Source organism: Dromiciops gliroides, chromosome 2 (assembly GCF_019393635.1).
Source record: "Dromiciops gliroides isolate mDroGli1 chromosome 2, mDroGli1.pri, whole genome shotgun sequence".
Lineage (NCBI taxonomy): Eukaryota > Metazoa > Chordata > Mammalia > Microbiotheria > Microbiotheriidae > Dromiciops > Dromiciops gliroides.
The window spans coordinates 383,033,677-383,060,758 of NC_057862.1; the positions used below are offsets into that span (position 1 = coordinate 383,033,677).

The 27,082-nt window shown below is 38.2% G+C and overlaps 1 protein-coding gene across 1 annotated transcript in view; it reads right to left on the reverse strand.

Annotated features, from left to right (window-relative positions):
* MEGF9 (multiple EGF like domains 9) overlaps positions 1 to 26,317 on the reverse strand; it is a 117,165-nt gene extending 90,848 nt beyond the window's left edge. Inside the window, exon 1 of the mRNA XM_043981754.1 lies at positions 25,546 to 26,317. Coding sequence (XP_043837689.1) covers positions 25,546 to 26,086 — 541 coding nt within the window. The 5' untranslated portion in view covers positions 26,087 to 26,317. The remainder of the gene's footprint in view (positions 1 to 25,545) is intronic.
* Positions 26,318 to 27,082: the final 765 nt, after the last annotated feature.

Below are 27,082 nucleotides of genomic sequence, written 5' to 3' on the forward strand. Positions count from 1 at the left end.
ATCATAACAGTAGACTGGAGGAGTTGCACAATGTTACAGATGCTGAAATGCCAACCCCTTCCAATAGCTGATCTGAATCTCTGCAGAGTGGACCCAGTGTGTTGGAAATCTTCTATCCTTTCTGAGTGACCTAAATCAAATGAGGATTATCTCAATCCAGTTGCAAAACACAACAGTAATGGTACTGCTCTGACCAAGGCTAAAAGGAGGTTTATTTTCAGAATGTTAAGCAAAGGCTCCAGGGAATCCTCTCAAATAGCCATTGTCCATATCTGGCAGTCATGCATTCCCTTGTGATCTTCTTATGGGTATCAGGACTTGGTTACAAATACCCTGTTAAAATGGTAAAAAGTAGGACTGTGGAAAGAAGCAACCATAGAAGTCCATGTTTTAATAACATGTGTGTTACTAAATTCAGAGGAAGGGAATGTCAGAGATGGAAAGGATGAAAGAACATAAATTGTCAAACAATATAATGGTGGAATAAAATGAATACCAACTCTAAAGTCAGCAGAAGAACTGGGTTCACATTCTAGCACTACCACTTACTAACTATGTGAACTTAGACATTTAACTTCATCTTGCAGAGCCTTTGTTTTCTTATCTGTAAAACAGGAATAATATTTTAAAATTGGAATAACATAAAAGCCCAAATTCAACAAGTAGAAAAATCCATGTTATTATGTAGGGATAATAATAACAATAGTTTAAAATAATATTGCTTACCATTAATAAGACCCATTGTTTACATATTCTTTACATATTCCAATCTTGAGACCATACTGTCCTGACTGGTGAAAAGTGAGCACAAACTCACATTGCCCACTGTTTCTAGATCTTTGACCATGCTTTACCCTAGTTATCATGCCATGACATCTAGCCATTGTCATTGATTCATTCTCCCCCTAACTTGTATGTATTGTGTGGGCATATATATGTATGTATGTATGTATGTATGTATGTATATATGTATGTGTGTGTATGTATGTATGTCAATGGGCACCCAATATCTACTGAATTGAATTAGTCCATGCACATAAACACATACTATACACACATATGTATGTATGCATACATACACACACAGAGGCAGCTAGGTGGCTCAGTAGATAGAGTTTTGGGCCTGGAATCAGGAAGACCCAAGTTTAAATCTGGCCTCAGACACTTACTAGCATGTGTGACCTTGAGCAAGGCACTTAATCTCTGTTTGCCTTAATCCACTAGAAAAGGAAATGGCAAACTACTCCAGCATCTTTGCCAAGAAAATCCCATGGACAGCATTGGTGTGCTATGATCCATGGGATCACAAAGACTCAGACATGACTGAACAACATATGTACACATACCTAAACACACACATAAATGTTTTACATATACAAGTGTTTGTGTATACATGTGTGTATATATACATACACACATGTGACAGTATATACATGGACTGGTTTAATTCAACAGATACTAGGTGCCTATTGACCATGTTCCTCCTTTGAGTTAGGCACATACAGACTGCTTAGCCATCATAGCTCTGCACACACACAGAAAAGAGTTCATTACTTAGCCTCAAAATATCTGGGTAGGAGCTCTGACTCTGACATTCAGTAGTTGTGTAACTTAAGGCAATTAACCTCATCTCTTAGCCCTATTTATTTTTCACTTTTACAAATAGAATAATATTTGCTCTGCCTACCCCCCCCCCCACAAAGTTGGGAAAATTGAATGAGAGAATGAACGAAAGAAAAAAAACCCATTTATTAAGTGCTTGACATTTGATGACACAGTGCTAAACACACAGGCTACACTACAAATACAAAAGAGAAACAAACAGTCCTACCCTCAAGGAGTTTACATTCTAATAGGGGAAGACAACTGAGAAACCTGGGAAGACCTTTATGAAATGATGCAAAGTAAGGTAAAAAGAACCAGGAGAGCAATTTATACAATAGTAATAGTAATGTCAAAACAAAACAAAAAAACCTTTGAAAAACTTTAAGTTCTAACCAACAAAATGACTAACAACCACAATTCCAGAAGACTAATAATGAAGCAAGCAAACTATCTCATAAAAGAGATAGGGATGAACTCAGGATAGAGACTGAGGTGAAATGTTTTCCTATGATCAATGTAGGAGTTTGTTTTGCTTTATGGTGCACATTTGCTAAAAGGGGTTGTTGGATTTTTTTTTCCTCTTTGTCAGCTGGGAGTGGAAGCAGAAGGGGGACAGAGGAGGGAGAGAAGATGGGTTTTTGTTCATTGGGAAAATAAAATTAAGTTTAAAATCATCATAACACAATTGTGTTCTTCCTCATTTTAAAGGCAAGTACAGTTTTCTTCTGTTTGAAACTTCTTGTCATTATGACTGCACAAATTACATGAACAATTTTTCAAAACCCACAGCAACTGGTTAAAAAGGATCCTTTAAGTATATGCAAAGTCTCCATAGATCACAGAGTTAGAATCTGAAGGGATCTTACAAGCCATCTAATTCAATACCTGCACTTAAAAAAAGAAATTGGGTCCAGAAAAACTAAAGATTTGCCAAAGGTCACAAAGGTAACAGTAAATAAAATCAGTGCTATTTCCATTGCACTACATTATGCCTCTTCTGTGAGGGAAGGGCAGATTGGGTAACTTTTTATTTTACCAAGGTGGGACTGAAGTAGGAAGAAAATTTCCAGGGAGTCAGTCCAATGAGGAAAGAAATGTTCAAGATGTTTGTTATTTTGTTTGTATAGAGAATATAGGTTTCCTGACTCCAAGTTCACTAACCAGCACACAAATTGAGGAGGGTGGGGAAGAAAGCAGAAGAGAAGGGAGTCTAGAGCTATATCAATTGGCTGTGATGAGGTTCTCATTAAACAGAGGCTTTGATGAGTGTTTACTTGTCAGAAATATTGTAAGGAAGATTCCTCTTCAGGTACAGGTTCAGCTAGAGAACTTCTAAGGTCTCTTCCAACTCCGGGATTCAATTATTTTGTAAGGTTACATCACAGAGTCATATAATAGATAATTCAGGAGCCTCAGAGCATATTTCAGGGGTCCATTTTTATCACAGTTAGCATATACTTTTGTCCCTGTTAGTAGTGATCCTTTTAGAAGTAGCATAGTATAGTTGAAAGAAGCCTAGATTTAGAGACAATTTGGGCATGGATCCTGAATCTTCCATATACTAGCTCTTTGACCCTGGACAAACCACAACTTCTCTGGGCCTCAGTTCCTTCCACTGAAAAATGAGGGGGACTGGAGTAGATAGTTTCTAAGAGTCTTTCCAGTTAAAGTTTCTATTTCCTCATCTGTAAAATTGGTAGACTATTACTTGAAGTTGAAAGTCATTTTAAAGACAGAAAAACACAACATACTGGGGGGCAGCTAGATGGCACAGTGGTTAAAGCACTGGCCCTGGATTCAGGAGGACCTGAGTTCAAATCCGGCCTCAGACACTTGACACTTACTAGCTGTGTGACCCTGGGCAAGTCACTTAACCCAATATTGCCTGCAAAAAAAAAAAAGAAGAAGAAAAAACACAATATACTATTATCAGGAGATAGGTGCCCATTAAAAACACAGGAGGGAAATATTATTGTATGTAATAGAGAAAGGTAGGATGAAAGGAATACATTTTCTTAAGAAATAAAAATCCTATAAAAAGCAGCACTACAATTTTCAACAGAGTTAACAAATATCTTAGTTACACTACAGCACTGAAAGAATACATGCTACATGCCACACAAAGGTCTGGCCTCCCCCTTAGCCCTCATATGGATAAGTCCAAGTCAGGTCAGAGCCAAACCCCAAAAAATCCCTCAAGTTGCCTTGGGGCTCATGGAAGTCTTCCTGGAATGGGGCTCTCATGGTGGCCTCCTTCCACAATGAGTCTTGAGTCAAAAGTTGGTAGAAGCCCAAACAGAGTAGAAGAGAACCAAACCTTGTTGGAGAGGTGAAAAGGATCATCGGAAATAGGCCTGTGTGTTCATTTGCCCATCATCCCAAGGCATTCTCTTTCAGAAACAGAAAACTCTTGGGAGCCATGATTTAGACAGTTGAATTTCACAGTATACTGTTGTCACAGCTTTCTTCATGGTTTTTCCTACCCTGTGTGGTGGGTATAAGAGAGGTAGAGTGGTGAAATGGATAGTGTTCAGAATTGGGAGTCAGGACTACCTAAGTGTGAAGGTCTCTGATTCTTGCTAGCCATATGAGCATAGGGAAGTCCCTAAACCTCTCTGAGACTCAATAGCCCCAAGTAGCAATTATAGAAAATAATGGCTGTAGTTCCTAACTCAGAGTTGTGGAGGTAAAATTAGATCATGCATGTTAAATGCATTGTAAACCTTAAAGCATAGTAATAATATTAATAATAATAATCACAATAATTATTGTTGCAAAAAAAGAAATATATACTACATCAAGACAACTGAGGGGATAATGTTTATTCATTTAGCTTTTTTTAAAAGATCAAAACTATTTGGTTACATTATATTATTAGGCCATGTAATAAGTAACAATAAAGGAAAACAACATATTCTTAGAGCCTTTGTTTGCGAAAACTCAAAATGACTTACATGTTTTAGTTACTTCATACTGAGCATTGGAATATAAACTCATTGTGAATGGAGTTTGATTCACTCTAACCTTGTAGCCACAAGCACATGCCTGGCACAAGGCAGGCACTCAATAAATACTTGTTGATTAATTCATCGAATCATTGTAGAAGATACTATAGAAAATAGAATGTTGGAGATGGAAGGGATCATGGAATATCAAATGTTAGAATTCAGTTAAAGAAATATTTATTAAGCACATCCTTATATAGATAAAAGGTGGAAATGGGGCAATATAAATTACTAGAATGAAAAGGACCTTGGTGATCACTTACTTTATAGATGCAGAAATTCAGCTGGGTTGATTCTCTATGTTAGAGGTCAAGTGAGTTGGCCAAGATGACAGTGCCAGACTTAAAATCCTTGTAACGATTGGAATGACGCCACCTGCTAGAGACTTACTGTAGAAAAGCTCCACTATGAGGTGAAGGCCTCTGAGGGCAAGCCATGTGGTCAAGGTCCTTAGTGTCAGGAAGTGACATTTGCTAGTGGGTACTGTCTATCAAGGCTACCAGCCAATCAACTTGAGGAGCCTCCCATTTCTGGGAGGAGGACACGAAGTAGGAAGAAGACGCTGGCGGAGGGATTCTATCTCTTTTGGTTCCTGACCTCGCCATGGTGGGTCAGATGATGGGGTCTCTTAGAAATAGTTAGATTTTTACCTTTCTCTCTGATCCTAATGCTCTTTAATAAATACTTAAACATTTAAATACTCTTGCTAAAGCTTATAATTTATTGGCAACCACTCATTAGCTTTTAGATAGTTTAGCTAGAATTTTAGCCCTTACACCCTGGCCTCCTAACTTCTAATGCAATGGGTTTTTTTTCCCCATTGTTCCACAGCTGCCTTTCTCATTTATAACTAACATCCTGAGAAGCTGAGGAGCAAATAATAGACTCTCCATTTTACAGAGAGGGAAACTCATAGTCACGGGGAGGTTATAAGACTTGCCCTAAATCACATATAATTCAGATCTTCTGATTCCATTACACTGGTTAACTGAACCACATTGTCTTATATTTTTGGAAAACTATAAGCAACAGCCTAATTTAAAAACCAAAACCAGTTAAACAGGATAGTTTTGTAGTTAGTACATCAACAATTCAGTATAATAACACCCAACAGTTAGTGGGCTTTTTGTTTCCAGAACATTTTATAGGTATTCATTAACCTGCCCAGCATAGCAAGAAGGTAAAGTTATATGCTAAACCCTGTTTTAGACAGGAATAAGCCAAAGCACAGAGATAGATAGTGACTTATAAAATGTTAAACAAGTCTGCAGCAGAAGTTCCAAATGCTTATCTCTATTTAAGGCTGAAAGAAATGCAGAATTTTAGAGGTGAAGGGGCCCTCACAGGTCATCTAGTTCCTGTATCTGAAGAGAAACCCCCTTTGTAACATCCCTGGCAAATAGTTGTCTGGCCTCTGCTAAAAGATCTCTAGTATTATATTTAATTTATCTAATTTCACTTAGTGGCACACCTCAAATGAGCCATCTTCTAGTTTTAGCCTCTTTTTGTTGATACTCATATCACTGAATAGTTATTTCTGTGGCCGCAGCTATCCTGGAGTCTTGCATAATTTTTTTTTAAGTATATGTAGAAGACACTTTGAAGAGAGTCTTTAAAACTTCATTTTATTCTGCTTAGTCAAATGCTCTTCTTTAAAAACTTTTTTAAAAAGTGGAGGGGGAAAGGGCAGGAAGATTTTTAATTCTCTATACTTATGTTAGTTATGCAATTGTGAAGATGTTGTTGGCTAAAGAAATCATTTCTGAGATCTTAACTATTCCTTTCTTATGATATATAACAAGTGACATGAAAGACATAGGCGCATAGAACTTTAGAGCTGGAAAGGACTTTAGTGATAATATAGTTCAACTTTCTCCCCACCTCCATGTTACAGATTAGGATTATTTGTGTATAGCGATTGGAAAATGAAGGTGGTCAAATCATGTAGCAAAAGCGCAGTAGAATTAATATAGCTCTTGTGCTACACTTGTAACCATAAAATGTTAAAATAACAAGAAGAATGTTTCTAGTAGGTTGGATGGAGAAATAATAAAGACAAGTAGTAAATAGAATAAAACAGAAAGAATAAAGACAAGTAACATATAGAAGAAAACATCATAGAGGGAATACACCAGCGCAAGGAAATCAATCATACCAATCATAGGTGGCTAGGTGGTACAGTGGATAGAGTGCTAGACCTCAGGAAAATCTGAGTTCAAATTCTACCTCAGACACTTACTAACTGTGTGACCTTGGCCAAATCATGTAACCTCCATTTGCCTAGGTTTCCTCAATTGTAAAATGGGAATCATAATAGCATATACCTCACAAGGCTGTTGTGAGGATCAAATGAGATATTTTTAAATCTTAAGCATACTGCCTGGACTTTAATAAACACTTATTCCCTTACCCTCCCAATTATATTACATAGATCTAGCAAAGCAAGAAATCATAGATGGATTACAATCTATACCAGTGGAAGGAGAACCTATACTAATAATTAATCACAGATCTACCAAAATGTAGAAGTATCCTGTCTTATCACTTTTATTTTTTGGACGGGGTAATGAGGATTAAGTGACTTGCCAGGGGTCACATGGCTAGTAAGTGTCAAGTGTCTGAGGCCGAATTTGAACTCCTAAATCCAGGGCTGGTGCTTTATCCACTGTGCTACCTAGATGCCCTACATCCTGTCTTTTAAAAGCATCTACAGCAATAGTTGGAATTTGAAATTAATTGCTTTCTTTCCAGTTGATCATCTTATTTTCATGTGTATAGATACCCTTGAATAAAAGGTTGGCTTTCTTTTTTTTCAAATTTTGAACTTGCCCATCAACAAACATTATAATGTCCATGGAAATGTCAGAAAGAGGACTAAAATGGACAGAAAAAATAGCTTCCTGTGAAACTGAATTACCATGTATAGCCTGTTTATTATCAGCTTTAACATGGTACTTCTTGTCCGCATCCCCTTCTGAATGTCTTTCATTCTCTTCTGTATTTCTGTATTTTACTGATCTACTTTTCTGTTTTTCTTCTTTTTCCATTCCCCTACTTGGCAAAATCTCCATCCCCCCCCCCAAAAAAAAGCCCTCCCTTCTGACAAATAAGTCAAGCAGAGAAATTTTGTCTTATATTGGTCATGTCTGAAAATGCATATCCCATTCTATGCCTACAGTCCATGACCTCTCTACCAAAAGGTAATGGCAAGCATGTTTCATCAGTTGTTTGCTGCCATGATTAGTCATTTTATTGATCAGAGTTTCCTAGGTGAAAGTTACAGAGCTCAGATTTTTAGCATGCTAGCTCAATGTAAAAAGCTTCCTAATAATTAGAACTGTCTAAAAATTGAACTCAAGTTAGTTTCCTGTTACTAGAAGGAAAATATGCAGGGAATAGAAGACCTTCTATAATACTTCTATGTCAGACATGCTAAAAAGGATAGTTTCATACTTCAGGTAAAGATTGGGCTAGATAATTTCTAAAGAGTCTATGTGATGATATTATATGTCCTAAGGTCCTTTTTAGGTCCAAGATTCTATGATTATTTTCCTCATACAAATGAAGAAAAAGCACCAGATAAGAAAAAAAAAAAGGGAACCAGATCCAAAGAGATCCCTGGTGATTTGTTGATTTCTAAGAAGCATGCATGACTAAAACAAAAGAAAATTCTGACAGTTTCCAACCAGTTAGCTAAAGGTTCTAAAATGTTCCAAGTGGGGTTATTTGTTAACACTCTTCAGCCAGGTTGAAAACAGCCCCACTCACATTCTTTCCCTTGTGGCTAGGCAGGGCTCACACCATTTCCCAATTGTGTAAATTCTTTCTTCACTCATAGTCTAACTGGAACAACTGTTACATTATCGTAAACACACACACAGCTCCATCTGATTCAATTCTATAAACATTTATTATATACCTACTATGTGCCCAATACTATTCTAGCTAGGGAAAACACAAACATAAACAAGCTAGTCTCTGTTCTGATGGATTTTATCATAAAATATTGAGAAGATGAAATATACACAAATGATCTAAAAGTCATAGAACCTAAGAAGGGTCCTAAGAAAGCCACCTGTAAACTAACATATAGCTGAACAAGAATTTCCCTTGTAACAGCCTCTAAAAGTGGCCAGTGAGCCTTGAAGATAAAGCTTCACTGGAGGATTAAAACTTAAAGCCTTTGGAAGCAGCCCCATTCCCCTTTTACATATCTCTAATTGTTAGGAAGTTATCCTTAAATCGAGCCTAAACTTGCCTCTTTGCAACTTCCACCCACTGTTCACATAGTTCTGCCCTCTGGGGCCAAGCAAAACAAGCTGAACTTTTCCATATTACAGCCCTTCAAATACCTGAAGACAACCTCACTCCACCCCTATTCCAAGTCTTCTCCAAGCTGAACAACCCCAAATCCTTCTACTGATTCTTATATGGGATGAGCTCAAGGTCTCTCACAATCTTGTTCACCTTCCTCTGTACACTTTCCAATTTGTGAATATCCTGCCTGAAATATGAGTTCTAAAACAACATAATACATGGAGGCAGTCTGAACTATCACTTCCTATTTTCAGGATTCTCTCTCTCTCTCTCTCTCTCTCTCTCTCTGACATCCTATATCTTTTAATGTAGCCTAAGATCACTTTAACTTTCTTGATTAAGATGCACTGTTGCCTCTTCCTAAACTTGCAATCTACTAAAATTCCTAGGTCTTACATGAACTGTTATCTAACCACACATATCTCTCCAATCTTGCAAACTTAAAAGATGATTTTGTGTGTGTGTGTGTGTGTGATTCTTTTTTTTTTCGGGGCTATAGGGGTTAAGTGACTTGCCCAGGGTCATACAGCTAGTAAGTGTCAAGTGCCTGAGGCCGGATTTGAACTCAGGTCCTCCTGAATCCAGGGCTGGTGCTTTATCCACTGTGCCACCTAGCTGGCCCCGATGATTTTTTAAAAATACAGAGTAGCACTTTACATTTTTCTTTACAAACTTCACCTTACTCAAACTGGTGTACTGTTCTAGTCTGTCAAGTTTTGTTTTTTTTTTTAAATCCTAATTTTGTTATTACACATGTTGACTAACCCTCCTAACTTTCTGTTACTTGTAAATATGATAGTCAGGTTCTGCAGGAATGACTTCATTCAAATCACTAATAAAAATATTAAGCAGCTCCAGAGAGGGAATCGAGAAATCAAGGAAGACCTTATGAAGGATCACAAATTTAGACCTAAAAGTACTCTCAGGGATCACATACTCGAATCATTTTAGAGATGAGGAAATTTAGGTACAAGGAAGTAAAGTAACATTTGAATTGGACCTTAAAGAACAAATAGGATTTTTAATAAACAGTTTGGAAAGGAGAGCAATTCTGGTGTAGAGAATCATATGAGCAAAGAAAGGTGTTAAGGAATGAAAGCACAAGTTATAAATGAGGATTATTAAATAGTTTATTTGAGTGGTGGGTAAATGAGAGACTGATGTAAGAAAAAGTTAGGGAGGTAAGGTAGAGGTAGTTAGACTACTGAGGACTTCATGAAGTTGGACTAATGGCAAAAAAAACTAGCAGAATGAAACCAAAGTTAGGGGGAAAGGGAGAGAGTTTTGATATCAATTAGAAATAATCAAATAGCTTCTGATGCCAAAACTTCTGATTTTGTCAACTGACTTTAATCATAACAGTGTATTTTACCAAGCTAGAAATGTTATTTTATTTATCTAATTCTATTTCTGTTGTGGCACAACCATCCTGACAATCACCCAGGTTGGAAGTCTCCAAATCATCTTTGATTTTTCTCTCTCCCTCCCTCTGTGTCCACAATTCTAATTAACTGTACACCCACAGTATAGCTCATATTTATCCCCTTATTTCCACTCAATTGCCACCACCCTAGTCCAGTCTCAATCACATCTAACCTGGATTTTATTGTAAAGTCCTCCTAACTGGTTCTGTTGCATCCAGTTACTCACTTCTCTCTCCAATCCATGCTTTATAATAGCTGCTAAAATAATCTAAGGCACAGGACTGACCACATCACTACTCAAAAATACAAACTCCCTCACCTGACATCCAAGGCCTACCATAATCAGGCTCCAACCTACCTTTAGAAGCTTATTTCACAATGCTGGTCTACAAATAGCTCCCCAAATATGACATGTACTCTCCTGCCTCCATAAGCCATCACCCATGACAGAAAACTACTCTCACTTCATTATTCTCTTTCAAACTCCTCATCTTCCTCCAAAGCTCAGGTCAGGAACCTCCCAGGAGGCCTTCCTTGATCCCCTTCTACACCAGAATTGAAAAATGTTCTTCCGTATTCTTCATAGGCTATCTTATTCAGATATTTCCTTTGCCTACCTAATATTTATACTTATATGTATACATGTTTCATCATCTTAGTAGAAAGTAAGTTCCTCAAGGAAAATAACCAAGCCACTACTTACCTTTGCATCCTCAGAGCCTAGCACAGTGCCTTATACTTAATAAATATTCACCAAACTGTAATCTATTCATTAATGTTAAAAGATAGGCATGGTAGTGTGATAAAGTTGAAAGGGTATTTTAATAATGATCTCCCAACAAGTCTAATCAACACTCAGAGTCAGGACACTCATTCTTGCCCAAGCTCTTCTGGTGATCCACTATGTAACCATGGGCTAGCCTCCTCTCTTTGGACCTCAGTTTCCTCCTGTATAAAATAAAGAAGTTGGGCAAGATCCCAAAGGTCACTTCCAGCTACATGTTTGAACATTCTCTGTTTAAAGATCACTTCAAGCTCTGAGAGTCTAAGAAATTTTTCAATTAAAATTGTGTGAAATAGAAAATTCACCTCCTTTTCAATTGGTTTCACAAATTCAAAGATAAGATTTACCGGTAGTTCAATTTTTTAAAAATAGGCATTAATCTTGGACATGACATCTTTGGCCCAGATAATTAAAAAATATCAGTTTACACATTTGCCTCTCATGGAGAACAAGCAAACAACTTTGAGGAAAAAGAATTGTTGCTGAATCATTGACAGAAATTACAGCTGATGCTTAAAGTTAAAGTAGCTCTAAGGAAAATCAAGTGACTTGGATTAACCTCAGCACAGATATAACATCTTTTTATATAATTTTAGAACTATAGGAACCTTGAATAATATACTCATGGAATTATAGTGTCACTATGAAGGGGAAAGAGTTATCCTATGGAATCCCCAAAGTTGGAGAACAGATTAATGAAAGAACATTTATTAAGCATTCACTATGTGCCAAGCAAGGGGGATATATATAATAAGAAATGATAATCCCTGCTTTCAGTGAACTCACACTGAAATAAGGAAAGCCAAGATGTATAGAAGGCTTTTGCTACAAGTCAGATGGCAATGTATCTTCTTCGTGTCATTTTCATTAGTAAACTATATCAGTTTCTTTTTCTTTCCTTTCTTTCTGTGTTTCTTTTCTTTTCTTTCTTTCTTCCTTCCTTCCTTCCTTTTTTTTTTTTTTTGCAGGGCAATGAGGATTAAGTGACTTGCCCAGGGTCACACAGCTAGTAAATGTCAAGTGCCCAAGGCGAGATTTGCCGATGCTTTATCCACTGAGCTACCTAGCTGCCCCCACCATATCAGTTTCTTATGTTGAACTACGTGACAATGTCGAGTTGAGAACTATCTTTTCTGAATCCTCATTATCTGTGGCTGCTGAGGGAATGGGCATTACAGCGACTGCACAGGCATTTGCCAGGTAGTATGTCCACAAGGATTGCTCCCTTGAACAATGGCTATGGAGTCAGGCTAGTAGATACACCATTGTTGTTGGGCTTCTTGAGTTTACCAGCCCCACAAAGGTAAGAGAAGACTTCAGAGGCCATTTTAGGCCAATATCTCACCCAAGTTAGGCATCCTTTCTATAGAAGTCTGAACAGATGATCAACCAGCTTCTGTGTGAACACTCCCAGGGATGGTACATTCATTATTTGATAAGGAAGCCTAGGAACAGCTAGGTGGCACAGCCCTGGATTCAGGAGGATCTGGCCTCAGACACTTGACACTTACTAGCTTTGTGACCCTGGGCAAGTCACTTAACCCCAATTGCCTCATCAAAAAAAATAAGGAAGCCTAAGCCATTCGAGGGCAATAGATCATAGAGACCTTAAAAATTGTGTCATCTTATTTTACAAAGAAGGACATTGAGGCCAGGGAATTTCTGACTTGCCCAAGGTGACTTAGGTAGTAGGCAGCAGCTCCACGAGTTGAACTCAGGTTCTCCAATCCAAATCTGGTGCTCCTTCCATGGCACATAAGAAAACTGAGGCCCAAGGAAGTTAAGTGTTTTGCCCAAGGTGACCGAGGAAATGGTAGAGCCAGACTAACGCTTAAGTTTCCTGACTTAACTCCAGGGCTCTTCTTATAAAAACTCAGCTATTTTATTCTTCGAAAGGTTATAGCTATGGATGCTGTTTTTTCTTTAACAGAGACAAGTTCTGTGACTTTATCATGAGAGAAGATTATACAATAACAAAAATGCCTTTTCATTAAAGTAGGCCAGACTCCAAGGAGCTCTACCTTGCTCAAAGCCTGTGTTTTCACTTGTGTGCATAATCATTCCTATGAGCTAGAAATAAAAGAAAATGCAGGGATTATTCTAGATTGTACTAGGAAATTGGTGCAATGTCAGATTAAATTATTTTTTCCAAGAGTACTTAGCAAGCCCCAGCTCAGATACATACAAGAGCAGTACAAATAGCTCCTTTTTTTTTTAATCAAAAGCAATATGTTTAGATGAGGACTCAAAGAAGCTTGTTAGTGAAGATAAGCAACAATTCTCAACTAATACTTACTTGACTAATCTTCCCCAGCAAGGTGGCCTGTAAATTATATTTTAAACTAGACCTATTCCTCTGGCTTCTCCATCATGACTTAGAAATCTCTTCATTCTGAAAGATCACGTCGGTACTGGAAAGTGGTAAGTACCTCTGCTCATGGGGCCCTTCCCTCTGATTAGAATTCTCCTCCCAGCACCACCATGGAAGGTGGGCGCCCAAGCTAACCATCTCTTTCTTTTCCATCAGGCTGCATTCCCCTGGGCTTTATCATGCCTTCGTGTCATGTACCTTCTCCACCCTCTCTTGCTTTTTTACTTCCTTTTCTGTGTGGTCTTCTCCACTAGAATGTAAGCTCCTCGAAGGCAAATATTTTTTTGCTTTTATTTGTATTTCCAGCATTTAGCAGAGTGCCTTGGTCCATAATAAGTGCTTAATAAATGCTCGTTTGATTGACTGACTTCCAGGGGGGAGATTACATCTACCAATGTAGATCTGCAACTGCTCTACAAGTTATAATCTCAGAGTTGTCTGCAGCACTAAAAAGTTAAATGACTTGATAAAGGTTATGATAACAGTATATGTAATAGAAGTGGGACTTGAAAACAGATCTTTCTGATGCCAAGACTGGCTCTCTATCTGCCATAATTCCTTGCCTTCCATCTTGTACATAGTAAGCACATGATATTTTCTGAATTGTTAAATATATACTTAATAATTCATATATAATTCATGTACATATGCTAAAAGGAAGTCGTGCTTGTGTCAGACACACAATAAATAAAATTAATTAATTTCTGAAATTCTCATTTCTGTTTACTAAAGTATTCACTCAAACACCTCAGCAATCCATGGCAAAATGAAACTGATCTCTCCTAAGTTTTCTTTCCTTCAGCAACTCATCTTAGAGCAGTTAGTCATCTGTTATGGTCATAAGTCAGACTGGGTATGACTTACAATATAGGACTTATATATTGTATTTACTTTCCATTTTGTAATCTAACATGGGTGAGAGGGGAAGGACCAGACAACTTCTGTAGGACCAGATAGTCAATGAGACACTGACAACCCTCTATCCTTAGCCCAGGGAAGATAAAGATAAAGGGGGATGGAATGAGAGACAAATGGAAAGGTATATAGACCAATGGTGTCCAACTTTCTTTCAGTAGAAAAAACTTTCTCTGCTTTTAAGATAGGAAAGGGTACCCAAAGAATTTTACAGCAGGGTCAGAGGTACCAGTTAAACGAGACTGACCAAAGGTGGGCAAGGAGTCATGTGAGTTTCCCACCACTTAAAAACAGATACAATCTTATCATATATTCCAATAATCTCCAAATAGATAAACTAAATGAAAAAGGGTCATTTTTTTAAGGGAAGCTAGCTGACAGTACTTTTAGCTCCGTAGGTTAGGGAATTTCATAATCACATAAGGAATAGAAATCACACATGCATACATGCATAGATGTACGACTAAGAGCCATTACTAGATAGATAAGTGGTCAAAATGTATATAGTTTTCAAAGGAAGAAATGCAAATTATCAAGTCATATGAAAAAATATTCCAAATCACCAATAAGAAAAATGCAATTAAAACAATTTGGAGGCTTCAGCTCATATCTGTCAAATTGGCAAATGGTGGAGAGACTGTAGGAAGACAAGTACATCAATTCATTCTCTTTTGACAAAACTGTAAATTGATCCAACATTCTGGAAAATTATTTGGAATTATGCAAGAATCATGAAATTGTTTGTACCCTTTGACTCAGAGATCATACTACTAAATATATACCTCAAGGAAGTCAAAGATGGATGAATAATATAAACTATATATATATATACCAAAATATTCATGGCAGCACTTTTTGTGGTATCAAAAACTGTAAATAAAGTGGGTGTCTAAAGATAAAGGAATAGCTGAATTGTGGTATATGAAAATAATGGAATATGATTGCTCTGTGAAAAATGACCAATATGATGAATCTAGAGGAACATGATAAGACCCATATGAATTCATACAGAACAAATTAAGCAGAACTAGGAAACAATAAAGTAAATAAAAACACTAAAAGGATGCTGAACTCAGATTAAATGTAATATTCAATCTTGTTTCTTGAGAACAATGATATAACACACTTCCCTCTTCTCCACAGAAAAGTGGAAGACTATGGGTATATAATGTTTTTTATAATCATGGTGTCTTTTTTCTTAGCTTTCTTTTTTTCAAGGGAGAGTTCGATAGAGGATTGGGGCAGGGCATATCAGCAGATAATAGAGGTGTTTCTTTTATCTTAAAAAGCAAGCATATATTTATTAAAATGTTTATTTCTTTGAAGAAGCAGCCCATATTCTTACCAAACAATTTACTTGTTTCAGTCTGCTATGCTTTGCTAAACTGGGAGTTGTTCCTGATTATTTTTTTTCTTTTAAATAGTATTTTATTTTTTCCAATCATATGTGAAAACATTTTTAACATTCATTTTAAAATAAAATTTTGAGTTCCAAATTTTCTCCCTTTTCCCCTCTTCTCTCTCCTCCCTAAGACAATAAGCAATTTGATATAAATTATATATGTGCAATCATGTAAAACATATTTCCATATTAGTCATGTTGTAAAAGAGGAAAGAGAAAAAAGGAAAAACTATTAAAAAATAATTAAAATAGTATGCTTCAATCTGCATTCAGATTCCATAGTTCTTTCTCTGGCTATGGAGAGCATTTTCCATCAAGGGTCTTTTGGAATTGTCTTGGATCATTGTATTTCTGAGAAGAGCTAAGTCTATCACAGGTGATCATCTCACAATGTTGCTGTTATTGTATATAATGTTCTCTTGGTTCTGCTCACTTCACTTTGTATCAGTTCATGTAAGTCTTTCCAGCTTTCTCTGAAATCTGCCTGCTTATTATTTATTATAGTATTCCATTACATTCATATTCCACAACTTGTTCAGCCATTCCTCAATTGATAAGCATCCCCTCAATTTCCAATTATAGAGGTATTTTTCTATGTTTATGTTATTTTTTTTATTTTCAGTAGTCATTGAATTCAACTAGAATTTTATTTCCCTTCCAATTCTAAAATGTTATGATGTTTCATCAGTGGTGAAACAGTAAAATCCCCAAATCTGTTGCCACCAAATATTTTTAATAGAGATTAATTTCACCAAGAGATGTACGCGATTTTGTCTTTCTCTGTTCTTCTAGATTATCTATAACTCTATTAAAATTGGAACTGAGGACTAGGTTTTAGAACTTCTTACTCTCATGAGTCCCTTTTTAAAAATAATAATAAACATTTTTATTTAAAGTTTTGAGTCCCAAATTCTATTCCTCCTTTCCTCCATCCCTTCCCCCCTCCCTGAGGTGGTAAGCAATCAGATATAAGTTATACATGTGTAATTATGTAAAACATTACTGTATTAGTAATTTTGTATAAGAAAACTTGAATAAAAGGAAAAATATGAAAGAAAATAAAAATAGCTTGCTTCAGTCTGTGTTCAATAAATATCAGTTCTTTCTTTGGAGATGGATAGTATGCTTCATCATTAGTCCTTTGGGATTGTCTTGGATCACTGTACTGCTGAGAATAGTTAAGTCATTCATGGTTCTTTAACAAACAATATTGCTGTCACTGTGCACAATATTCTCCTGGTTCTACTCACTTCACTATATATGAGTTCATATAAGTCTAGAGAAAAAATAATGAGTTCACTTTTTACAGGCCAACAAAGTATTAAAATATGGTTAGTAGAAATTTGTAGGAAAAAAGGGACTTGAGGGTAGGGAACAGGGCATGAATAAGGAAAGGAAAAAAGTCTCCATACTGCTACCGAACTGAACTGAGGCAGTGCAAAAAAAGTAAAATGGTAAGTTAAGAACAAAAAAAAATCCTGAACTAGAAAAGCAATAAGGATATTTCACTTCCAAGAAATAATAAGACTTTGCATGAAGCCACCCCTGTCCTTGGCATTAACATTAGTAGAAAGCACACTTGGGAGAATGAGAGGATCAGGGTTCAAATCCCAGCTTTGCTATCTGTGTGACCTTGGGCAAGTCATTTAACTTCTCTGAGCTAATCTCTGCCTCTACATTAATACATAAAATAAGAAAATATACTTCATGTAATAAGGTACTGACTTTAATAAGCCAGTGAAAACTAAACCTGAAAAAGTTAAAATTTAACTTTCTATACTACTCCCAAAGAATGTGATTTTAATACAAAAATAAAATAAAATAAACATACCATAGACTGTAATGTCCCTGTCTGTCTTTAGAAAGCACACAGGGCAGGATACCATATGGCATCCAGCAGCTCAATCAATATTACATGGGTGCCCGGGTAAGCTAATTTCCAAATTGCTTAACTTATTTTTAAACAGGAAATCTTGTAATTTAAATAATAGTATACTTTTTTCTTTTTAAACATTTTTCATATGTAATTTCATATCCACTTATTAATAAGAATAGCTGCTGATACATATAGAAGAGAATGGCTGCTTATCTTTAGTAATGAGTCTACTTACAGTCAGATTTTTTTTCATTTCTGTTAGGAAAATACTTTCTTTACTCTTCCCCTGAAACATACTCAGTAGAAGTTGGGAAGAAAAATCATAGAATGTTAGCACTATAAGGGAGATAGTGAGTTACTGATTACTGAAGTTTTCAAGTAGAAACTAGGGGTCATTGAGGAGATTTGTATTCAAATATATGTTAGACCTCTGAGGTTATTTCTAACTCTAAGATCCTATGATTCACTCTATAAATATTTACTAAGACTCAAGACCTACATGTGTGTAGAGAACACTGTGCTAGGTACCAGGGGAGAAACAAAGTTTAGATAAACATGGTTCTTGTTCTCATGGAGCTTATATTCCAAGAAGGAGGAAAGGCACAAACACAGACAACCATAAAATATTATCCAATAAACAGCTATTTGTTCAGGACTGGTCTCTATCTTGCCTGTATTGGAAGTCTATGAGCCATTTACTGCCTTTACAACCAGTTCACCCTTCTTACATAGCCTGGGGGCCCACTACTTCCTGGGAGTTCACCTTATCGGTGCCAGCCTTTTCAGACACAAGATCAGCTTTAGCCCTATGGCAGCTCAGAATTCCTTAATTCAATCCATCCAGTAGCTTCAGCCACCTCAGTAGCAGGGCTTAAGGGTGTACATGACAATGGGTGTGATAAGTACCTTAGAGATGTGCAAAACAAAATATGTGAGGCCTGAAGGAGAAAGTCATTACTCACTGGGCAATCAGAAAAGACTTCATGGAGAAGATGCTGTGTGTTAGGCTTAAGAATTCACCAGTCAAAGAAAGGAAAGAAGACATTTTAAGCATTGGAAACAGTATAAACAAAGCCCAGAGTCAGGAGTTTCAACTCTACTAAAGAGGCAATCATGAGCTATTGAAAACTTTTGAGTTGAGGAGTGATATAACTAGATCTATGCTTAAGAAAAATATTCTGGCAGGATGGCAGGGTTAGGTGGGGGAGAAAGAGTGGAGAAGGAGTTAAAGGTTTAAAAAGTTAAGAGTTAAAGTTAAAACAGAGGGTAGAGAAAATGAAAGGATAGTTGCAGTCTTCTATGTGGGTGCTAATATGAGTTTACAAATAGGGTGGCCAGAATAAAAACAGAGAGAAAGGAGGGAGATTCAAGAGATGTCTCAAACTTGACAGGTCTTGATAAATGATTGGAAATCAGAAGTAATGCAATGGGAAGAGACATTATCATGGTTATGAACATAAAAGACAGAGTAAATAGTGGCATTATAAAAATAATAAAATCATGAGAAGAAACAAGTTTAGGAGGGAAAGATAACATGGCATTAGAAGAGAAAATAATAGAACTACAAGGACTCAGAAACCATCCATTTCAAGCACCAACAGATGAGGAAGCCAAAACTTAGAAATATTTAATGTACTCAAGGTAACACAGCTAGGTAGTGGCAGTTGCTAGGACTAGAACCCTAGCATTCTGGATGCCTCGTCCAGTCCTCTTTCCATTACATCATGCTGTCTCTCAATGACATGTATGGCCTCATAGTCTAATAAGGGGTAGTTAATATTTATGTAGTAAAAAATATTGATCACCCACAGGCTGAACAGGTTTAAGACCAAATAACAATACAGTTCCCTTTGTTCAATACTATTGAAGATATCCTTCATAAGGATATCTCCAAAGACCTTTAAATTTTCTAGAAAAATCTTCTTGAATGAGATAAATATGGTAACATTTTACATAATTGAACATGTAGAACCCATACCTGATGGCTTACTTCCTCAGGGATGGGGGGAGAAGAGGGAGGGAATTTGGAACTCAAAACTATAAATGAAAATGTTTATTATTTTAAAATAATTTAAATTTAAGATAAAAATATACTGACTTTTAAAAAAGAATGAGATATAGAAAACTATAAATTGTCAAGTATAGAGAATAATTTGCTTCCATAAAGAGCATGAGGAGGAAAATTTATAGAACTAGACAAAAGATATGGAAATAAAGGACATAAATTGAGAGATTCTAACTAGAAATGAGCTAGAAGGGAAGAAAACAAAATACAGACAAAGCATAAGAAAAGGAATATGGAAAAAGATTTCATTTCTTACATCAGTTTGACTTGTGGCTTAGTGGCATTGAAAGGATTACTGTTATTCTCCTGATACAAATTAACCACATGCAGTATTGAATACTATGCCATGTGCATAGTGATGAGAAAAAATGGTTCATTTGGGAAACTTTTTTCATTGTGATTCTAATAGACCACATGTATGCAATCCTAAAGCTTATAATCTTTATCCTTTCCATTTTTAAAAAACCTTTGTCTAAAATGGTCAGAGAAATAAATGTAGTTAGCTCAAGTAAGAAAAATAAAAATCAAAAGCTGTAGTAGAAAAAGATCAAGTCACTAGAGCAGAGGAACCCATAGTAATATCTCAGGATTGACAAATAAAAGATTTTTCATCTCATTGCTAAACAGAAAGTCAACAATGATGAAAAAGACTCAAGGAATTTTAAAGCCAGAAGGAAACAGAATAGAGAATGTCAGAACACACAAAGGAGATATTAGGGGAATAGGGGTTACTAAACAGACAGAAGGCTTCATGATGGCAGGGACTATCTTGTCATTTTTCTCTTCATCCTCAGCTCCTAGCATAGAATTGTGCACATTAATGTGTGCTGCATTGTTGAACCAAAGTTGGTCCGATCCTTCCATTTGATGAAGGAGAAACTGAGGCCCAGAGAGGATGGTATACACTTGAATAAAAAATTTGTAATTTAGTTTTTTTTAAAAAGTAATCTCAACTGATATTCCTGTCTTTTAGGTAAGAAAGATCTTGTGTCTTTATTTTAATCTGTCTCTCTTAAAACTGGCCCGTACAGAATTTACTAATAAGTTCTGCAACTTACTGTACTGATCAGTAAAATAGACGAAGTGATATTTTTCTTTCCTTTTTTACTAGAGTACCAGGAGATGAGTTAATATCTATCTGTAACAGATTCTGAGATTAAAGTAGTGAGTATTTCTATTAATCTTAAGGAAAATCAAGACTCTAAAGGCCTAGTCATATTCTTCCTGTATATTTGTATATTGTGGGCTACCCACAAAACCTCTTGGAAACATGACTTATTAAACAAGACTATAGTTTAAGGCTGATTATACTACTCTGACAATTGGTCAGGAGATTGAAATATTTCAAGAGTTGTGAGCACCTATGCCAGTGATAGGACACAGGAGATAGCTGTGGAAGGACACTGCACCTGACCCAGAGTAAGATGACTACAAATGATGTTTTAATTCATCACAGATCACAATAGAACATCTTGAAAAGATAACCAAAAGCATTCGTGTATTTTTTGGCATTATGGTCTACAAAATATCCCCAAACAGAAAAGAATAGGTAGGGGGTAATTATTTTGTAGGTCTAAAGCTGAAAAACACTAGAGATTTCAAAGATTAAACTGTAAGAGTCACTATTGTTTTTTCAATACAAATTTCCTTCTCTTTTGCATATGACAATTTGTTTACATAAGAGCTGGCAGGTACCTTAGAACATAGAATGCTCTTTATCTCCTTGTTTCCTAGGACCTTAATGTATTTTTCAGTTATTAAAAGTTCATGACTTCTAAGCCACAGTGAGACTCAAAAACAAAGTAGCAGGGAATTTTAGGATAAAATTAACATTTCTAGCACAGGTAAAAAAGAACCTGTATTTTTAGACCTTTTCTTTCATTATTTGAATGCTTCTGCCATACTATGCTCATATGACACTATTTAGGTTTCCAAACCCTGGAACTCTAATCCCAGCTTAGACACTGATTCCTTTCTTGTAACTTAAGTCACAGATAAATAAATTTAATGACTTTGGCCTAAAGAAAGGCCTGAAAATAATCTAAGAACTACAGTACTTGAAGGGACTCTGACAGCTTACTATTTTCTAACCTTTACTCCTATACCACCTAAATTCATATTGTTTTTATCTATGCAGTTATGCTGTCCTATGAGGATACAATAACCGACTTTGACTTGCCCTCAGATTTTTGTCTATAGAAAGATCTTCTGCATTCACAGAATTCAAGCATTCATAATTGCATCAGTATCTTCTTGCTCTGATCTGAATGGTACCCTAGTGATTAGTATTGTCTTCTAGTATCAAAGCCTTTTACTTTTCCTTCTCAAATGTACAAACTAGTCTGATGTTTTGCTCTGGTAGGAACAGAATGGTGTCTGCTGGATGAGCAATTAGTTTCAGTTTGCAGAGCAGTGTCCCAGAAAATAAAAGGAGGCCCTAACAGAGGAGCTCTTAGCTATAGGCTTAAAGGAAAGAAACTCTCATCAATTCAAAATGCAGCCTTAAAACCTAAGGACAGTTGTAAGAATATTACCAATGGCATTGAGCCCTAACAGGAATGGATGCCAGCCATAGCCATCTTCCCAGAAGCCAGGGAAACCAACATTGCAAGCCAAACTAGCTTCCTTGAGTTGAATCAAAGATTTCTCCAAGCAATGGCAGACAACTGTTATCCTATGAGAAGCAGACCACTGAGCAACCTCTAACATTCTCTCCCTAGGAAAAATCAGTATGTAATTACATTACTTTTAGTTGGAACTAAGTCTGTTAAACTGACCCAAGTCTATTCAACATTAAGAGTTAATTACATGTGCATATCCCAGCATGAATTACACAGAAATGCATGGTCTCTAAAGCAGAGAAAGGCTATTGAAGATTTATAAGGTGTGACTTAGGTTACTTCAAAATCTGTGGTGATCATGCCATGGGTGCATTGGGTATTGATATTCTGGATAATGCTGGATCATTTTACTTAATTCTATTCTACTTACCAAAAAATAATAAAAACATTATAATTTTTAATGATTTTAATTAAACTAGATTCTTTTTTGGAATTTCCAATCTTGGGCCTTCATTTATCCAGTAATAGTTTATATAGTTACATCATGCTCTACAGTTAGAAAGTATTTTCACGATAGTATTAGAAAGATAACTAAATTGAGAGGACATGGGTTCATATATTAGCTATATAATTTACTTTGTAAATAGTATTAAATCGAATTGAATATTATTTACTTATGTACCTTTAAGTATTTTAAATACAAGTCACTTTATCTCTCTGGGCCTCAGATTCTTAATTTGTAAAATGTGGATGTTGGACTAAATGATTAAAGGTAGACCTATCAGCTTTAAATCCTATAATAATGAACTTCATAGGATCTTTACTTGAGGCTCTTAGGTACCACAGTAGATAAAACACTGGACTTGGAGTCAAGACATGAGTATAAATCCTGCCTCAGAACATTTGCTAACTATGGGACCCTAGACAAATTACTTAATTCTTTCAGCCTCACTTACCTGCCTCACAGGGTGGTAGTGAGGATTAAATGAGATTGCTTATGTAAAGTGTTACAGAAGCAAACTCTAAGGCCCTGGGTAAATGCTAACTATTAGGTAGCTCAAGTGTGGCTATCCCCTTTTGTAATTGAGGAAACAGAGATCCGAAGAAGGCAAATTAGTTTGTCCAATGTTATACAATAAGTGGCAGAACCCAGACATGGAACCAGTTCTTCTGACACTTGAATGTTTAAATTTGGTTGCTGATAATAGTTAATACCTTTTATTTATGTAGTGCTTTATAGTTAGTTGCAAGGTGCTTTCCAAACCCAGTGATCTGAGTACTACTAATGAGGAAGAGAGAATGAAATCTATCAGGTTTTTCAGGTGAATAATAATTAATACATACCCAGAATCAAGGATGGCCCATTTACACAAAAATGTCAGCCATCTCTAAGCATACTGAAAAACAAAAAGCTACACAGACAAACCTAAGCTAGTTTATCACTCTCCCTCTTTTGAGTACAACAAACTGGAAGAGATAAATCATTCTCAAGGGTGAAGAAAAATTTATAATCCTATTTAGATTAATGCCCCCCCCAATATAGGCAAGGCCCTTGATCTACCATATGCTTATAAGCACTGGTAAAAAATCAAATAAGGGCAAAAGTATGACTCCATACCTATTTGAATAAATACCTATTTAAGTAAATCAGAGTCCAAGAACTAGAACAGAGAACCATTACTATGACTGGAATTAGAAGAATGGGTTAGAAAGGGTGCCAACCACCATAAAAACTGCACTAGCAGTTAAAGGGTTTAGAAAATTCTCGTTTAAAGTAGTCTTGGACAATAACTTTAAAGTTATATCTCATTTGTTCAATTTCAGACCCACCTTTGGACCCAAGGCATCAAAGAACTTAAGCTCAACTCTTGGATCCAGATCCCACTTCTGAAGTTCATTACTTGCAGGATCTTGGGCAAGTCACTTAGTTTTCCTGTGCCTCAGTTTACTGTCTTTAACATGAGAGGACTGAACTAAATAAACTCTGACATCCCTTCCAGATCTAAATCTATGATCCTAAGATCTTTTTTTTCTTAATCTTATGATCTTAAAATGTTTTTTTAAAAATTAGGTCCCTAGAATATCTTCTTTGACTATCATTAGAAAATTTCTTTTACAACATGGGTTGAGAAAATGTCATTTATGATATAATCTATGTAAAGCACTATGCAGAACTAAAAATATATGCTACTATTATCAACAGTAAAAATCGAAACAAGCAGGTTTTCAGAAAATATGGATTCCTTCTTAGACTTCTAATTATCCAAAGAGCACATTAGATAAATTTGTGATTGGAAAGGCAGGCAGAAAGGAAAAGAAAGAACATAAAAGATTTTAAACCTATTTTTAAAAAGTGTGTTCAACCTAGATACGGTAGTGTAATGTCCCCTGATCTATCTATGTCATTGGACAACCTGGATCCCTATTGTTTCTATGCCCTACCACTGTTTGTAAACAACATTCTCTCAGTGTTTTCTCCACCTGTCACATGCAGATCCAAAGTTGAGATTTAAAAAAAGAAGAAGAAGAAAACTGAGGGTTTGGGAGGTCCTGGATACACAATTTTTCACCAATGGAGCAAGGAGGTCTTTTATAATCGTTTCCCTTTCTGGAAAAGAGACAGCGCTAACTCAGCCAAAATTCATGAACCAAAAGTTTGCCCTGATTCAGTGTCTGAGACAAAAGCGTACGGATGCGAATGAATGTCCTGCATCTTTCACATCCTCACCAAGGAGTGAGTGGCCCAGAAAGGGTGAAACTATTCGCTAGGCCAGGAGAAACCGAAGTTCCCTTGGGTTTCCAAATCATTACCACCTTAAAAGCCTTTGAGACAAGCGATAAAAAATGACCCTTAAAAAAAAAAAATCAAGACCACTTACTAAGGCCAAAAGAGAGACAGGAAAGATAGGGGAGATGTTACTTCTTATAGTCCTTCCACACGACCTCTTTCTTTTGGGGATGGGTGACACACAGGGAAGGTTGGGGTACGTCTTCTCCCTGCTTTCCCTGAGCTCGTTAGGAGTGGGATTGAGGACAGCACCCAGATAATCTTAGAGTAGAAGGCCGGGGTCCGCTCTGAACCTGCTTTGGGGAGGGGAGCAGCACGGGAGTAAAAATGTGGGGTGACACCTGGCTTAGCCAAGCCGGGAGGGAGGCCAGGAGCTTCCTCCCCAGAGGGGGAGGGGAGGAGAGGAGAGGGTGGGGCGGGGCGGCTGCTCACCTCTGGGCGTGGGGCTGGCGGGCTTGCCAGGCTGGTCCGCAGGTGGGGTGGGCGAAGGGCTGCTCCAGAGCACAGACGGGGTCAAGGTCAGGGTCGCTGTCTGCGTCGTAGCCACGATCTGGGTCGTCGTAGTCGGAATCAAAGTTGGGGTCGGGGTCAGGACCTGGGGGGCTGTGGTCAGGGCGTTGCTGGGGCCCGTGGGGGCGGCCTCGGTCCCGCGGGGCGTGGGCTCCGGCTCGAGCTCAGGGGTCCCCTCTGCCGCTGGACTGGCGGTCGCGCTGACCGTGATGGGGGCGTGACTGTCCGGCTCCTCCACCTGCTTCGCAGCACTCCGGTCCAGTTCCCCGTCACCGCCAGCGTCGGCGGCTCCGGAGGGGGGAGGCGAGGGGGCGCGGTCCCGTCCGCCTGAGGGGGTTGGTACCGTCCCAGCGGCAGAGGCGGCGGGGGAGGCGGAGGCTGTGGTGGGGACTGAGGTGGTGGCGGCGGCGGCCACGCAGCAGCAGAGCAGGGCGATGCCCCCCAAGCTGGGCAGGCTTCTCATGGCGCGCGCGGCAGCGGCGGCCCCGGCCGGTCATTCATTCAGTCAGGCGGTCACTCGCGCGCTAGCGCTGGGGGTAAGCGCGGCGTCCGGCCCCGAGTCCAGCCGAGACGAGTCAAGCCGAGAGACCGGAACGGAGAAGGAGACGGAGACGGAGACGCCGACGCCCGCAGCCGCACCATCCCTGCCTCCCGCCCTCCGCCTCCTTCTGACAGGCGGCCGGCCGGGCCGGCGGGCGGGCGGGCCCGGGAGAAGGGCGACGTAACGGACCGCTCCGCCCCCTCCGGAATCGACGAGCCCACTTGACCAATCCTGAGCCATTCCAGCCCACGTGACGACGCCGCTTCCCGACCTCTTTGTGCCCAGACGACGAATCAAAGAAGGCCTTGAGCTAGGAGAGGAAGGGGGAGAGTGTCGGGAGGGGGAGGGAGACGCGAGCACGAGCTCCAGCATCCCCGGCCAGCGGTGGTTGCGGCTGCATTGTTCGCTGAGCTAGCGAACGAGCTAGCGGGGCGCGAGCTCCCTCCCTTCCTGACGGGTGTACGGGTTGCAAACAAAGGATGCACCCCTAAGTCCGTTGTTTTCTAACCCCGAGTTCGGGCAGAGTTTTGTGATGCCCGTTGTTCCTTTAAACCAGCCAAGCCGGCCTAGGGTAGGGACTGTCAAGTGTTTTTCTCTTCCCCCCCACACACCCCCTTTCGTTCTTCCACGCCGAACAATGGGGTGGGGGGTGGGGAGCGCTGGGTCAGCAGCCCCAGCTTGCTGTTTACCTCCCAAAGGGCGGTCTTTCGGTCCCTGCAGTATCCTCGAACACTAACGTAGCTCCGAGATGCAGAGAATATACCAAAAGCATGAGATGGAGATGCTGACACTTCTGGGGAGGCAAAAGATGTCCCAGTTATGGATGGATGGGAGCCCAAAGCCCTGGCTAATTTCATTAAACCGAAAGCAGTTATTATATGATCCCAGGGAATTAACACCTCACAATAATAACACAAT